The sequence below is a fragment of the Styela clava genome, chromosome 12 (genome assembly GCF_964204865.1).
Source record: "Styela clava chromosome 12, kaStyClav1.hap1.2, whole genome shotgun sequence".
Taxonomy (NCBI): domain Eukaryota; kingdom Metazoa; phylum Chordata; class Ascidiacea; order Stolidobranchia; family Styelidae; genus Styela; species Styela clava.
Genome location: NC_135261.1, coordinates 21,070,065 through 21,085,724, shown reverse-complemented (window position 1 = coordinate 21,085,724; position 15,660 = coordinate 21,070,065). Strand labels below are relative to the sequence as shown.

General features: G+C 36.2%; 1 protein-coding gene across 1 annotated transcript; it reads right to left on the bottom strand.

Annotated features, from left to right (window-relative positions):
* Positions 1-14,854: 14,854 nt before the first annotated feature.
* LOC144430628 (uncharacterized) lies at positions 14,855-15,475 on the bottom strand. Its single transcript, XM_078118636.1, has one exon. It carries the CDS (start codon positions 15,473-15,475, stop codon positions 14,855-14,857), a length of 621 nt encoding a protein of 206 aa, XP_077974762.1.
* Between the last annotated feature and the right edge of the window lie 185 nt (positions 15,476-15,660).

Genomic DNA, 15,660 nt, shown 5'->3' with positions numbered 1-15,660 from the left:
TACACTTGGTTCAGCTTTGGACTGGTCAGGACATGGTGCCAAGTTGTTCACAGAAAAAGTCGTTCGTCTTCCAACTGGGTACTCACTTCCTGATAGTAGCCAAACTGGGGGCGATTGACCCAGTATTGATCTTCGTCGAAAACTAAATATTCGTTTTCGGAGATTCAAATTAGTAGACGAATATATATATATATATATAAGATCTTACGTTATGTAACACGTCGGATGAGACAATTTCGCAAGCGGCCTTAGGTATTTTTTTGAGAAGCCAGGAGCAACTTTATCATCATCATATTTTGTTTAATCCTTCACACTGCGCATTTTAAAAAAGACACAATATCACCGCTGCAGAAATTATATTTTCTTATGGATAGGCGAATGGAGAAGTGAACAATCAACAGAATTATCTTCCCACCCTGTACGCCACCCCTGTAATCTATGCTGATTATCACTATAATTGTATTCCCCTCTTATTCTGATAAGCCATAGATCAACCCAGCAGTCAACAGGACCAACAAAAGCATCAGCCTTTCAATTGTTGTATTGTAACGGTACAGAAGAATTCAATAGCGCTGGAATGCAGCAACGCCAAAACGAAGGTAAAAGTCAATAAAGGTTTGATGGAAGACCGATTTCTAATCTATTATAGAAAATACATGACCTTTAGCTATCTCGTCCATTTTAGGCAATGTATAAAAGGTAAATAGATGTGTCGGTTTACCGTTTGGGAATAATATATACATAATTTACAATTCTTTTCCAATGTCGGGTATCTTTGATCACAATAACCTAGGCTCTCCGCGGAGGTCTTGAAGATTGTCTTACACCTCCCTCAGGAAGAGGCGATATCTCGCTTTTTATAAATCGCCAATCATTGGAAGAATAATTTATAGAAGGAGCCGCTATCGGTTTGAAATAATTCAAGATAATTATAGCATAATTCAAAGTGCTAAATCGATTGCATAGTACACAAACATTAACATAGTACACAAGGAAGTGCCACGCCAGTTCTAATCATCAGTCTGCTTCATAAGTGTTTCAATATTTTCCAAATAGTTTCGTTGTGTTTTAGTCCTAGGTCTAACATTGTATAACAGTGGCCGAAGACGGCGAACAGCCGGAACCCATTTTTTTTCATATTAAAGTTCAAAAGTTAAATAATTTAAAACATGGGGGTATGTGTCACAGCGTCCTTTATTGAAGTCATAGACCGGTCAAGAACCCATAATCAAAGACAATTTATTTTTGGGACAGATTCGGTTGATTTAGCAGAATCAAATATTTATTATACCGGGTTTGACCCCTAGATTTAAATAGTAAGGTTAAAGAACGTCATCGGTACATCACTGATATGTAGATAGTAAGTCTAATGGCTTGTAATACTTTCCTAACTGGGTGGAATTTATCGGTTTGTTCTCGTAAACGCAAAGTAAGACAATGAAGGATTTGATTGGGAACGATACTGCAGACTGTTTCTGAAATTTGTTACCGTGGCCCCGGTATGTTAGTCGTTGCCGTGGCCCTATGATCTAACATTTGGAGTCTTTGGAGGATCTTCATATAATACACGAGAGGGATCTTTATATGATCCCTGAAGCCAACGTTACGCGTGCCGTCAACATCTAAATTGTTTGCAGCCCCGCAAATCATACAATTGTACCGAAATGCACTTGGAAGTCCCTGATTCAGTAGCGACGCCATTGATTTTAGAGCGACGTAAAGACAATAGCATACAGCCAAATCCACTTTTATTCAAGCTTTACTCACGTTCTAGCAATTGTCCAGTCGAGTTCATCATACTCACGTCAAGCTTAATCCTAGGAATAAAGCTATTATTTGAGCCTGCTTATGTTTAAATTACCAGTGGAACAGAATATACGATGGAAAGTAATTGCCAAAAAGAAGCGGTACGCGTTCACTCACCTAAAACTATTGAATCAAATACATACACACTCGCACGCACACACACAAAACCACAGGGCTATAATGAAGTTAGAAAAAAGTGAGAAGCTTTAGATAAATTATATGGTAAACAAAAAAATGATTAAATACGTAAAAAAAGAAATTAGAATAAAAGATAAATGTAATAAAAAATAAGAATAGTTTGCCACATCATTTTAATAATTTTATAAAAATTACCAAACACGAGTGAACAGTATTTAATATGAAAACCCACAAAAAAGGATTTCGCCAGTCTGATTATAATTGTAGTCAAATGCATGAAGTGCAAGTGCATGAAGAAGTGGGCTAAACCGCTTCATTCATCAATGAAATGCCAAATTGTAGTCCGGATTACATCAATTATTAAATGCTACTAGTAACAGTTTAATACAGACGACTATGCAAGCCTGAAAACTGAATGAATATTTGAATTCTGCTCGTAAAAGAGCCTCACACTAACAGTTCATTTTAACCAAAAACAAGTAACACAAAATATTGTTACACGCCGCAACTTTATTGACTAAATTTTTCAACAAATCTCACTGGATCATGTTTTTGATCCTCTCAATTCAAGGTGACTGCTGTATAAAATGTCCATCCATTTTGCAATTGTCCAGCTTATTACAAACATATGTTATCCACAAATTTCAACTCTATCCTATTTGAATGAACCATACAGATGTAATCGCTTACAATGGCTTTCTATTTCAGAACTCTATGGTTGGCCTTTTTTTCCGGAACAATCGTAGCCAGCCCGGGACACGGGACGCTAGACGTCAGTTCCGGGACTGTCCCGGCCATTCCGGGACGGTTGGTAGCCTTAACCGCTTAGGATTGGTGAAAAATTAATTCTACCATCCGTAAAGGAAGTTTTGAAAACTGTTTTGCATTACAAGGCGTCTTGAACAATTATCAAGTCTATTCCATTGAGCAATAATACAGTACAGAGACGAGTTGGTGAGATGGCATCTGATATAGAAGATAGGCTCTGCAGTATAATAAAAAATATAGAATTCAGTCTACGACTAGATGAGTCCATATTGCCGGGAAATGAATCACTGCTACACGGATATGTCCGGTTCGTACATGATGGGGTATACACGCAGAGCTAGCAATGGCTCTATCACTGACAATCAGACACTCGAGGCGAAACAGTGTTTCGGGTGGTCAAAAAGTATTTTGAAAATGACGAAATTCTCTGACCAATATTATAGCTTGTGCAACTGCCGACTGATGGCGCTCCAGCTATGATTGGTCGTTACCGCGGCTTCATTACACTTCTGAAAGAAGAAAACCCAAGTATGCTGCCTATTCACTGTGTAATTCACCAACAACATTTGGTGGACAAGAATTTGGGTGCTCGTCTTAGTTTTTCTTTGGCAATAGTCATCAAGGCAGTAAATAATATAAAGGTCCGTGCGCTAAACAGCCGCTTATTTAAACAATTATGCAATGAGAATGATGAAGCATTTGAGCGCTTACTACTCCATACCGAAGTAAGATGGTTTTCCAAGGGGAACTGCCTTACCCGACTTTACTCACTTTTTGACACTGTTGTTGAATTGCTACAAACTTGCGATCCGAGTCTCGCGAAAAATATTAAGTGGTCAAAAATGATATCGCTTACTTGGCAGACATATTTTCCAAATTTAATGCACTGAATTAATCTCTTTATAAAGACGAAATAACTCTGATAAAGATGAATCGACACTGTCTGGGTAATAATAAGCTTGTGAGTTATGAGCGAAATTTATCTCGGCGAGAATTTTTTCAATTCTCAAGCTTACAACAGATATAGACCAGTAGCAGAAGCATATCTAATAGGGACATAGACACTTACAAAACGCATCTTCAAGAGTTACACAATGACATGGAAGTTCGTTTCAAGGATGTATTTCAATTGGATATTCCGCCATGGATAATTGACCTATTCAGTAATATTTCGAACATGAAATTCTTGAGGAGGAACTTATAACATTGATTTTAAACTCAAACCAAAGTCGTGATCGCGCTTCTGGATGACAGGAGAAGCCGCCTTGACATAGTCAGACGAAGAGACTTAAGACTGTTTATGACCAGGCTCATCCTCATTCGACTAAATATTATATGGAAAATAAATTTCTTTCGTCGTTTTAGTCAGGGGGGCATTCATTTGTCAACAAGTTGTCCAAGGGGGCGCTGCTAGAAAAAAGTTTGTGAAACACTGCTTTAGCTTAAAGGCATGCATTTACACATTATAACGCCATTGTAGCTTCGGTGACAGTAACTTTTTCTTCGATTTGAGTAATAGTAGTCGGTCACTTTTGCTGATGATCCTCTAGCAGCTTTTTTATGCTTGGAACTTTCAACGTGGTATAGCCTACATCAGTGGTTCTCAACCTTTTTCAGTTCGCGGACCGGTAAAATTTCAAAACAAATTTCGCGGACTGGCGGACCTTCAAAATTAACCAAAAATGTCATGAACACAAAACATAATCAAAAGAATGCAATTACGACAAAAGTAGAAGGTGCAAAAGAATACAATCCAATCTAATGAGAAATTTGCGGCTGTCTTTTTGATATTATTTTTTTCGTTGACTTTGCGAGTTTTATTGTGTCGTTTGGCACAAAGAATTTTGGTGCAGACTTTGCACATGGGAAGCGGTACTTTTTTGCTGCTGGGAGCAATGTTAAAACCTAGCTCCAAATACTTCTCATCATACCAGATCCATATCAACTTTTCTGAAAGGTTGTTTTGGGGCATGTTGTAAAGTTGATGTAGCAGTCTCTTCATCTGTCCTGTCAACATCACTAACTTGGTTTCCCCACTGGGTTTCTTTTGGAAGAACTGGATAATACTTTGTTGTTTATTTGTCTTCATATTACTATCAAACCTCGCTAAATATAGGCCTACTGTCAAAAACGGAACGTGCGAACTGCGAAGTTCTCAATCAGGTACAGTATTGTGTGTAGAGATTTGTTCAAAAAGAATTTTTCTTTAAACAATTGTTTTAAATCCATTTTTTGCCTGTTTTGTTTAAAATGGCTGTACTATTTGCAGGCGCTCTCGCAGTATGTGGACCAAGATGGCGGACACCGGAACGTAGTATGTGTACCAGATCAGGGTTAGGGAATAATATTATTCCATTTTTTCTAGCCAAGTGACTGTAGTATTTGTACCTAAAATTATGGCCTAACCCCAACCTGGTACAGATACTACGTTCTGGTGTCCGCTATCTTGGTTCACATACTCCGGGAGTTCCGATTTTTTTGTATCAAATGTGTTAAAGAAAAAAAAGGATGTAAAAACGTGCCAAGTGCTTCTTATTTGCAATAAATCCTTCGAAACGCCACAAATATCGACGAAGGTCCATACAAGCCTTCTCAAGCTTTAGTTCAATGCGTCCGCAAACGTGGTTGGCGCAGGAAGGCGCAGGAAGACGCAGGCGATAAGACGAAATTACGTGATAACGATATTACATGAACGACCCTGCGACGAGAACGACCTTGCTTGCAAAAATTGAAATACGACCGAATAAATGAGTTTGTATAACTTTGAAAAACTATATCACTTTAACCTTAATTAAGAACAAAGTATGCTAGGCATGAATCAACCGAACAGTTTTACCGTAATAATGCCTTTATTTTATGAGGAAAATGTCAATACAGAAACTAAAAATCCTTATTATGGGGTCATAACAGATTAGTTTTGACATCATTGCACCAAACGTATCTTACGATAAGCATAGCCTGACTCATCGTTTAAATCCGATTGCCGCTGATGTAAGTATATATCGTACCGCACTTGTTTTGCCGAAGACTGCCATTAATTAAATAAGTTTCATGATTTTTCTTACTCAAAACGTCTCTCTGGTATCTCGGATAAATATTCCTGTTAAAATCGTATGACTTTGGTATAGATACAAACTTGGCGGTAATGGTACGCAATAAAGGTGAAAGTCAAAGCAAGAATTTTCACTTACATTTTTGAAAATATAATTCCGGCAGCTTATGCGGCTGCCAGAACGCAACGTTCTGACGTGCTATCAAACTCCTCCGATAGGACGTTAGCCGCCGTTATAAGGGCCATAGACTTGACGAACATCCAACCGTTCAGGGTTTGAAATGGGCAGAAGACCTCTCACCAAGTTTGGTTGTTAGACGAATACCGGTCTACGAATCAATAAGAGTTAAAAAAAATAATCATAAAACTAACAGAAATGACGTCAATACATTGTATTTTGCAACTTGCTTATAATGAATTAATATTGGAAAAATATTTGGCGGACCGGCAGCGGGTGAGAACCACTGGCGTACATGATTCCTAATTAACCTTTTTTGAATGAAACAAAGCATGAACGTGAAATCATAGGCAAAATAAATATCAATGTAACGACAAACAAATTATAAATTGAAATTACAACGGAAGGTCGCAGATATATCTTTTTCAAAAACTCTGAAAATTGCCTAATTCGACATTTGCTCATTTTTGCACTTTACAGAACCCTTAAAAATGACCCATTCATTCATCAAGCTTTGTCGAAGCTCTCGTCGTTTTTGGAGAAGTTCTCAGCATTCTTATTTTTTGAATATTTTTACAGTATAAATACAGTGCCACAAACGCAACCAAGGTTGAGTTAGGATTGGATTTACATATTTATCCCAGAGTTGTATCTTGTATACGTAGTGCGAGATAAAAGCATCATTGTTGCGCTTGTATCGGCGGTAAGTCGATGAAATTGAAGATAATTAAAAGATAGGATTCGCAAAAAAATTATATTGTCTTAATGCTATATTTCTGATACTATAAATCGCCAAAATTTCGCGTTGAATTTACTTGCCAACGGCAGCGATACCATAGCGCTAAAATGAAAAACTTTAACTTTGCAAACTGAAATATATATTACATTGTGGTTTCAAACAACTCTAGTCAATATATTTCCATGATCAAATTTATTACAGATTATAATGAAATGAAATTTATTCATTGCAATATTTGTTCAATAATTTTCTATTTTACCGTAATTGTTGGTATTGCAGCTGGGATAAATGGGTTTATATATATATTTTGATGGCTATCTTCGTTGTTTTTTTACGACGCACGTTTTTCGGTGGTTCATATATAATTATATATACATGCGAAAGTACGTTTACGCACATGGATTTCATCTGATCGACTACCATAAATCGCCTTTGTCCGCCTTGTGGAATAGATGCCGCAACACGTGTCTCAATGATTATTTTATGGTGACCGTACATTTGAACCCATGTACATTTGAACCCATGCGCATATCCACGGGTTCAATCTATATGCGGGTGCTAAAACTCATGGGTTAGGGTGAGTATGGGTTTAACTATCCGTGAAACAAAAAAAATTCCATAGGTGCAATAGCATACAGGTGCAATTGTCAAATGTACGTGGGTTCAAATGTAATGGAACCTTATTTTATATGCCCCTCGGCCTTCCATTCCGTGATAAAAATAATTTTTCGGCTTGTCAAAATATAGGGTTCGCCATCCCTGGCCTAGCTAGGGGCCTTTCTCTCATCGTCTAATTCCGGCTCCTGAGGGTATTGTATGAAAGAATGTGTAGATGCCTCACATCTAATTCGCTTCGCATTTTGCAAAGTATAACATATGCATATGTGTAGGTTCCAAACACTGGTTAGATTCAACAAAAAGCCGGGCGATGGACTGTAAAACGAAATGACTGATTGCATACATCCATACACCACCTGGAAATAATATTGTCAAAATTCATTATGAATGAGGGGCGACAGAGCGCAACAAAATATTTTCTCTTATGTGAGCTATAAGCAGAAAAATTCTTTTGTAGGTTCTTTCAAACCGAAAGGTGACTTAATTAAAAGTCATAACGTTTCGGAAAGTAAACACAGGTTTATCCACATTCCTTATTTAATTTCGTCAGTGTATTGGGTTCGACAGTATATTTCTACAAGTGCTATAATGATCTAATTTTTAATTTTCGAAACAAAAAATTATAATCAAAATCAGAAAGATAGTTAAGTATTCTAATTTATAGCATCCTAATTTGAAAGCGTTTTATACTACCATTGATCATCTGGAAAACAGAAGCTATAAGATTAAAATAGGACAATATAAATATTACCATTTATCTGCCTATTAAATCCAATCTTTTTTGCTTCAAGATATATTGATGCTAGTACTGAATCTTAAGCGAAATCCACCATCGCATTGCACTTTTGGTAAATCAATTGTAATTGTAGTACACTCATTTAAAACAATTGAAATATAAACAAAACCTGCTTGATTAATTTTTCGTTAATTAGTCAACGGTCTTAGCACACTCTAGTTCCATGCCGCAATGCCACACGCTCGGTAGCTCAGCAGTTTGTGTCTTTATGTGAATTGAGCTGCGTAATTATTATCTGTTTCAGATTCTATGGCTGTTGCTTGAAAATAATTTGTAATATTAGTTATACGGTGTTTGGATTGCTTCTGAGCCAAACATGTAACTGAGTGCTACGAACATACCGTGCGAAACCAAAAACGAATACAGACATTAGTTCGACATTTGCAATTTCATAATATAATAGTGATTTTATACCTGAACTAATTATTCTCATATATATATAAAATATGTTTTACATGACTGCATTTTTTTAATCACTCAAAAATTTATTTTCAAATAAAACTAAAATAGATTAATACTTGTCATATCATTTCAAAGAGGCAGATATTTTCATTGCAATGTTTTACTTTTGTCAATGTCCGGATAAATATTATTTTCATACATTTTATTTTGTAGACCAGTCTCAGGTAATCTATGTGTGTCCTATGATTATGTGTTGCCTTTGACCAACTGCTTTGTCATCTTCCTTACTTAGAACTTTATTCTGATTACAAACAGTCAACATTTTTGCCGGATAAAGCAAATAAGCATGTGAATTATTTACACCTCTAATAAAAAGTCGACTTACTAACTTGCATTTGATATCTCAGCATGAAATATATGTTGATTATTTTAGTTGGATATGAATAGTTCCGTGTCAATCTAATTACCGCCAAAACGGCAGTAATGACAAAAAAATTTCCAATTTGAGAATGCATTATTCCTTCATAATGTTGCTATACATAGTATCGGAGAGATTCGAATCAGTTAAAACCAAATAAAATAGTGGATGTTATTTTTGTATTAATTTTGTCATAGTTAGGTAGGCAAGCATCACTTGAAAGAAATTGAAACATTACATGATTTCAGATTCCCTCTCATTCTGGAAATCACTGAAAAGAAATGCTTTTAATTTTTAAGTTCGTATCAAAGCGAACGTGAACTTCATCAGAATATTCGATTACACGCTAGACAGCCTTTGCTGCAGGAACAGCAAGATAAAACAACCCTCGATGATTTAAAATTTTATTAGACAAATTGGCCTTCTGGCATAACTGGTGCTATAGATGTTAGAATCAGTATATGAGTATGAGTACCAGTATGGAGGTAACTAATTTTGTCCGCCTATTTTACATCAACTTGTGGACTGAAACCTATGCATACGTAAAACTGTATGACAGGGACGGGACAAGGGGATATTCAGTTGGCTAACACCGACAGTTCACGAGCTCGTAATGGAACTGAAAATGGGAATAAAATTATAGCCCAATCCTAACCTGGTACACATACTTCGGGGAGTACCGAAGTTTAAAATAAATTTATGTCCGGCGGCGATGAGGCGTTGCTGTTATGAAGAATCGAACCAGTAGTTGAATGGAAAATAGGTTACAGAATTTAAAGATCTCTCGTGAACAATCGGAAGCGTAAAAATATGGTGTAGTCGATATCATACGTGCGTGTTCTAAATTTTCATTGACTATCACACTGGTTCGATTTGTAAACAAGCTTAATGTGCACGAGCAGCAAAAGCATTTCAACATTTTTTTGCAGGTAGTTCTGTAAGAATAAAAACTAACTAACTAAGTTAAGAATAACTATGGCAGGTTAATAAAACAATAAAAACCATATTTCGATTTGAATATATAATCTTGCCAAAATTTTTGGAAGCGGACTTGATTCGGGTTCCCGAATGGCGTGACATCACGTAGCGGGCAGCAGTGATATGTCAGAGTACCGGTACTATAAGTATATATAAAAGTTTTGATAATAATACGTGAATTGCTTCAAGTCTCGACTCAAACTCTATTTACATTCGCGAAATCGCACACCATAATAATTTTTCTCGTTAGTAACAGTAGTAGGGATGGGCAATATAGAATAATTACTATTTCATATTACTTGAATCGAATGTAGGATACCGAATTCTATTCTATCCGTATTGTTATTCAAATGTGGGAATTCTCCTACCACATTGATAGATTACAATTTTAAAGAGGAAAAATGTGAAGTTATTACTCCATTGTGTTGAGTTGAAAATATCCGGAGTATTGGATTTTATTTGCTTCCAAACAGGACAATGAAATGCTGGTCTGCATCGCTGTAGGTTACCTGCCTCTGAGCTAGGCTTACCATACGTCCGCTTTAGGCGGGACAGTCCCGCTTTTTAGCGCCTTGTCCCGCCGTCCCGACAAGTCAGCCAAAAGTCCCGCTTTGGCGTTCAGCCATCCAGCATAATACACGAACATGTTCTCGTTACAGTTGTTGCTGTGTAGCGCAGCGCTAGCGTACTTCCTAAAGGTGAATGCGTTATTTTGTTTGTGTCGTTGTTTCCCGTTGACATTGTTAGCGAACGTATCAATTAAATTTAAAAAAAATCTATAGCGTCTATTTCTTTCTATTTTTCGAACTGAACCCAAAATTTAGACAGAGAATATGCATATGCGCACTTTCGATGACAATATGGTCAATGAAGACAGCCGGTTAAATGTAGGCCTATGTATTATAATCGGAAACTGTAAAGTTACATGATCACAGCTAAGGGGTCGTGTCTTTGAAGGCGTCCCGCTTTGAAGTCAAAAAAATATGGTAACCCTAACTATACTTGACAACAAAATAGAATTATTTCAATATTCTTTATTAAGAACTTTATTTCATAAAACTTTTGATGAACAACTATTACAAAGACAACCTCTAAGAAACTATGGAACTTAAATCTGTAATCATAGGAAATCCTAACATTTTCCGATCGCTTCGCGTTTGAGAATGTCCAATTTGTTGTTTTCTTCTTCTTGGGGTTCGCTCTTTTTCTCATTCCTATATCTGATTCTTCTATTTTGAAACCAAACTTTTACTTGCGCATCTGTGAGTCTTAGCTTTTTAGCAAGTGTTCGTATTTCAATTCCGACCATGTATTGCTGATTGTTGAACTCAGTTTCCAAGCGTTTCAATTGTTTCTGAGTGAATGTAGTTCTCGTTCTTTTAGCCTTTTCTGTTCATTGAGGTCTGTGTTTCGGTGAATGTGAACACATTTTCGAGTGAGTATTGCCTTGACCAACAAAAGCTGTAGTCTCAATCGGAGCATACGATATCGCATGTTGGCGATGAACCATCCAATTTTGCTGCAAAATTTTGTTTAAATAAGGATATAAATAATATACATCATTGTTAGGAATATATATACGACTGTAGCTTTCTGGATGCGGTAATTGCCGATTTTTTGGGGGGGGGGGGGTTGAGGTTCACTGACACAAATTCCACTATCATTTGCACCAGTACATGCAATAATCGATTCGTCGTTTTCTTCAGACGATGCAAAACCAGAATCGAATGAATCACCTTTGCTTTTTGTTGACTGCGTAAGTTCCATTTTTCTCTTTTTGCTTGAGCTTTCGTTCGAATGTCCCAGTAATGCGTCGATAGTGAAAAGAGTTTTCGCTTTTCCCTGTCGGTTATTAAATTTTGTCACTTGTTCGGGCGACTCCGAAGTGTTTATAATTTTGGAATCTTGTGTCTCCTGATTTACAATTGTAACTTTCCTAAAACCCGAACCTTGATCAGAGGAAAATTTCCTCTTTTTTGTTGTAATTTCTTTTAAATCCGGACTTCCTGCGTAATTGAGACGAAGAAATGGCGTCCATTGAGCATTCGAGACAGCTTGGTAAGGATGGCGGACTGGCGGTAAGGAATCATTTTGTATATCTTGGTATCGCTCAGTATTGTAAATGAAATGTTGTAGAATGACTGGTGTGTTTATACTCGTATGCTATTAGCTTGCTGATAAGCGCACTATTTCTAAATAGTTATTTCAACTTATCAATGTCATAGAGCCAATTAAGATAAATCGCACGCGTGTAGTTATACTAGTAATAATAGATAAAAATAGAGATATTCACTTTGTATATAAGCGACTAGGTTTTAATATGATAAGACTTATCTACGATATCATAATTACTTTAATCATAAATTACCGATTATCCAATATAAATCACAAAAGTTTTAGCCAATGTAGCATTTCATCGGGGTACAACAACATTACAACCGTTGTACCGATAAGATTTGATTATCATCTGATGTGTGGCACTGGACACGCGCTTTAAATTTAGGTTTATCGAATAGATATAAATTTCTAATCATACGCCATGGAATGATCAATATTTTTCCAAATCCCCAACCTTTAATCAACTTCATAATAATTACTAATATTTTCCATTTCTGCGCATCGGAATTAAGATAGATAATATACATTGAAAATTTTCCCTAAAATAAGGAAAACGCCGCTCGAAGACGCAACAATCGGTGTTTCTCCGACCATTGACCCCAGAAAAATTCTTCCAATCCTATTTTACAATTGCAATATTTTTGGTATATACTCATTTCATTGGTGGTTTCGCGAGTTAGCACCTCAAACTGGTTTACATGTTTCAAACAATCATTTTAATTTAAAATATTTAACCCTGTTATTTAAAAGTTCCGGTAGAAATATTTATCCTTGCTGTCTATCACAGCTATTTTTGGACTAATATATATATATATTTGATTACTGCAATTAAACTATATGAGAAGACTGTATAATATACTCAGGACAATTGCATCTGCATACTTCTTCACTCGCGGGCATTTGCACCCATGAACAATTGCACACGCAGATTTTAGTACAACAAATACAAATTTTACTCATGAACATTTGCACCCATGGACATTTTCACTCATGAATATTTACACCCATTGATACTAGCACCCATAGACATTTGCACTTATGTACTTTTGATTTACGGCAACTGGACACGCGCCTTGAATTTATGTTCATTGAATGGTATAAATTTCTAATAATGCGCCACGAAAAGGTAAACATCCACCCTTGAATATCCTCTGAAAATAAAATAAAAAAGACCGCCCTTAATCGCTACGTCAAATATTGAACTTCAACTTCCTTACGTTTAATTTCATCTTATCTTTCTGTATCCCTTATTGAAATTGAATGGCCAGTCAATGGAAACACAATATGAGTTTTAATGCAGATTCCGATGATATATAATATATCTTCATCAATCAATCACAATATAAACGATTTGATTAGACTTTCAGGGTAGAAGTCATTTTACTCATATGTGCAACAAAAAAAAAGATCACTAGACCATTTGGTCGCTGGTTTTTTGAAAAACAAAGAGTTGTATAACTGGAGGGATGATTAATGTACTGTAACAGAGCATTGCTCAATGGTTTTGGGGGTGTCTCTCTGGTACAATTATTTGGCTTCTTAATAAAATATTTAGTTTTGGGTCTATTGGCGACAAAGATTACCTCTAACTGTAGAGGTTGGGAAAGCAATTTTAATGGCAGACTTGCCAGACTATATGTTTAGGGATTTGTTCAAAAAGAATGGCTATAAAACTGTTGCGCTCGATTCTACGTAGCCTGGTTACTTCTCACGCACATTAAGAGATTGGAGACTTCAAAAACGCGTCCCAATACCCCAGTCCTGACCCCAAACCTATATCGGTTAATTGTTACAACTTGTCCGTGCTTTCAAGCAATTAAAGTCTGTAAACAGCGGTTAAAGTGCCCCCAGATTCTTCTGTGCCTTTCAAGTGCTGCCCCAATATAATTCAACTTGAAATCGGTGAATATCTTTAATAACAATCAACAGACACTTCAAATCAAATCTCGAACATGAATCAGGAAAATAGAACCTGCCGGGTACGAGAAACGGAACGTTAATGGAACGTAACGTAAATCTTGATACCGGGTATAAGGAACGTATATGGAACGTTGTTAATGGAACGTAAAGGAACGGTTTTCTGCCAAAATAATAGATAAAACTAAATAGCTTATATGGCACAATTAATCAAATATAACAGTATTACCATTTTTACAAGCAATAACAATTCACAGCAATTAGCAGATAACCAAATGTCACAATTATGTACAGATTAAATCACATAGGATAAAATAGCATTCACAATACTAAAATACAGAATAAATCATACAAGATAAAACATTATTTACATACCGAATGTTTAGGATCTCCAGGTAACTCAATTCAACAAATTATAATACAACTTAACTTATGTGACTAAATATAAAGAACAGCAGTTATCATCCCATTTGGACTGTAATACAACCCTAACTTGTATCCCTATATTATATTACAACTCCAGTATAAACCCTAGATTTCAAACCCAATTAATAATTTCAATCCGAATCGTTCGTTTATCCTAACCGCAAATAGTAAACCCAATATTTAACACGATAAACAACTCCTAGCGCAATAGATTACACTGGATACAAGACAGAAGGTGCCAACTCATCGAAGCAGCGTGGCGATAATTTAGAATTCCCGGGATTAATCGAGAAACAGGACTATGTCGCAATAATGCTTCGTCGATACGTTTGCAACGTCTGCGTAACAACGTAAAACAACATCAAATTATAAACACGCTATGATTCTCGCTAACATTCCCCGCCCCAGATGTAGGAACGAAGAGAATACCGGTACATCTTACAATTCAAAAAAAAAGATGAGAATCATCATAACTAAGCAAACACAATTTAAACTATGAATTACTCATCGGCTTTCTGGATCAAACAAAGTTTTGCAATTGGCCTTCTTAAAAACCCATGAGAAGTTTTTACAGTCACTTGTCTGACAGCTCCAAATTTGTCTGGTATAACTTCCACAATTCTGCCTGTCAGCCACTTCCCTCTTGCTATCGTGTTATCTACTAGTAGCACAAGATCCTTGCCTTTGAAATTGTCTTCTTTCTTCAACCATTTATATCGAGCTTGTAGATTGACAAGTACTTCTCTGGACCATCTTATCCAAAATTGGTCAGCCAAATATTGTATTTGACGCCACCTTCTTCTCGCATAACAATCTTTCTTGTCAAATATTCCTGGTGGTAAATTTGCTTTATGCTTGAGCAACAATAAATGATTTGGTGAAAGTGGTTCTTCATCCAAAGGATCCATACTAATAAGTGTAAGTGGTCTTGAATTCAATTGACTTTCAACTTCACAAAATATAGTAGACAATGCTTCATCAGTAACCAATTGATCATGCAATAATGCAGACAATATCTTTCTTGCTGATCTGATGAGTCTTTCATAGAATCCTCCAAAGTGCGAAGCTGTGGGAGGATTGAACTTGAATATGATATCACTTTGTCTGCAAAATTCTCCCATTTTAATGGAATTCCAAATTTGAATTTCCTTTTTTCAATACTTTATTTCCAGCGGTAAAATTGCTCCCATTATCACAAATAATGGTTGACATCTTGCCTCATCTGGCAATGAATCTTCTTAATCCATTAATGCATGAATTGACATCCATACTATGCACAATTTCCAAAGGCACTGCTCTAGTTGTT

What these genes read in the sequence shown, in the direction of transcription:
- LOC144430628 (XM_078118636.1), bottom strand. Translation starts at nt 15,475, where the DNA reads ATGGGAGAATTTTGCAGACAAAGTGATATCATATTCAAGTTCAATCCT.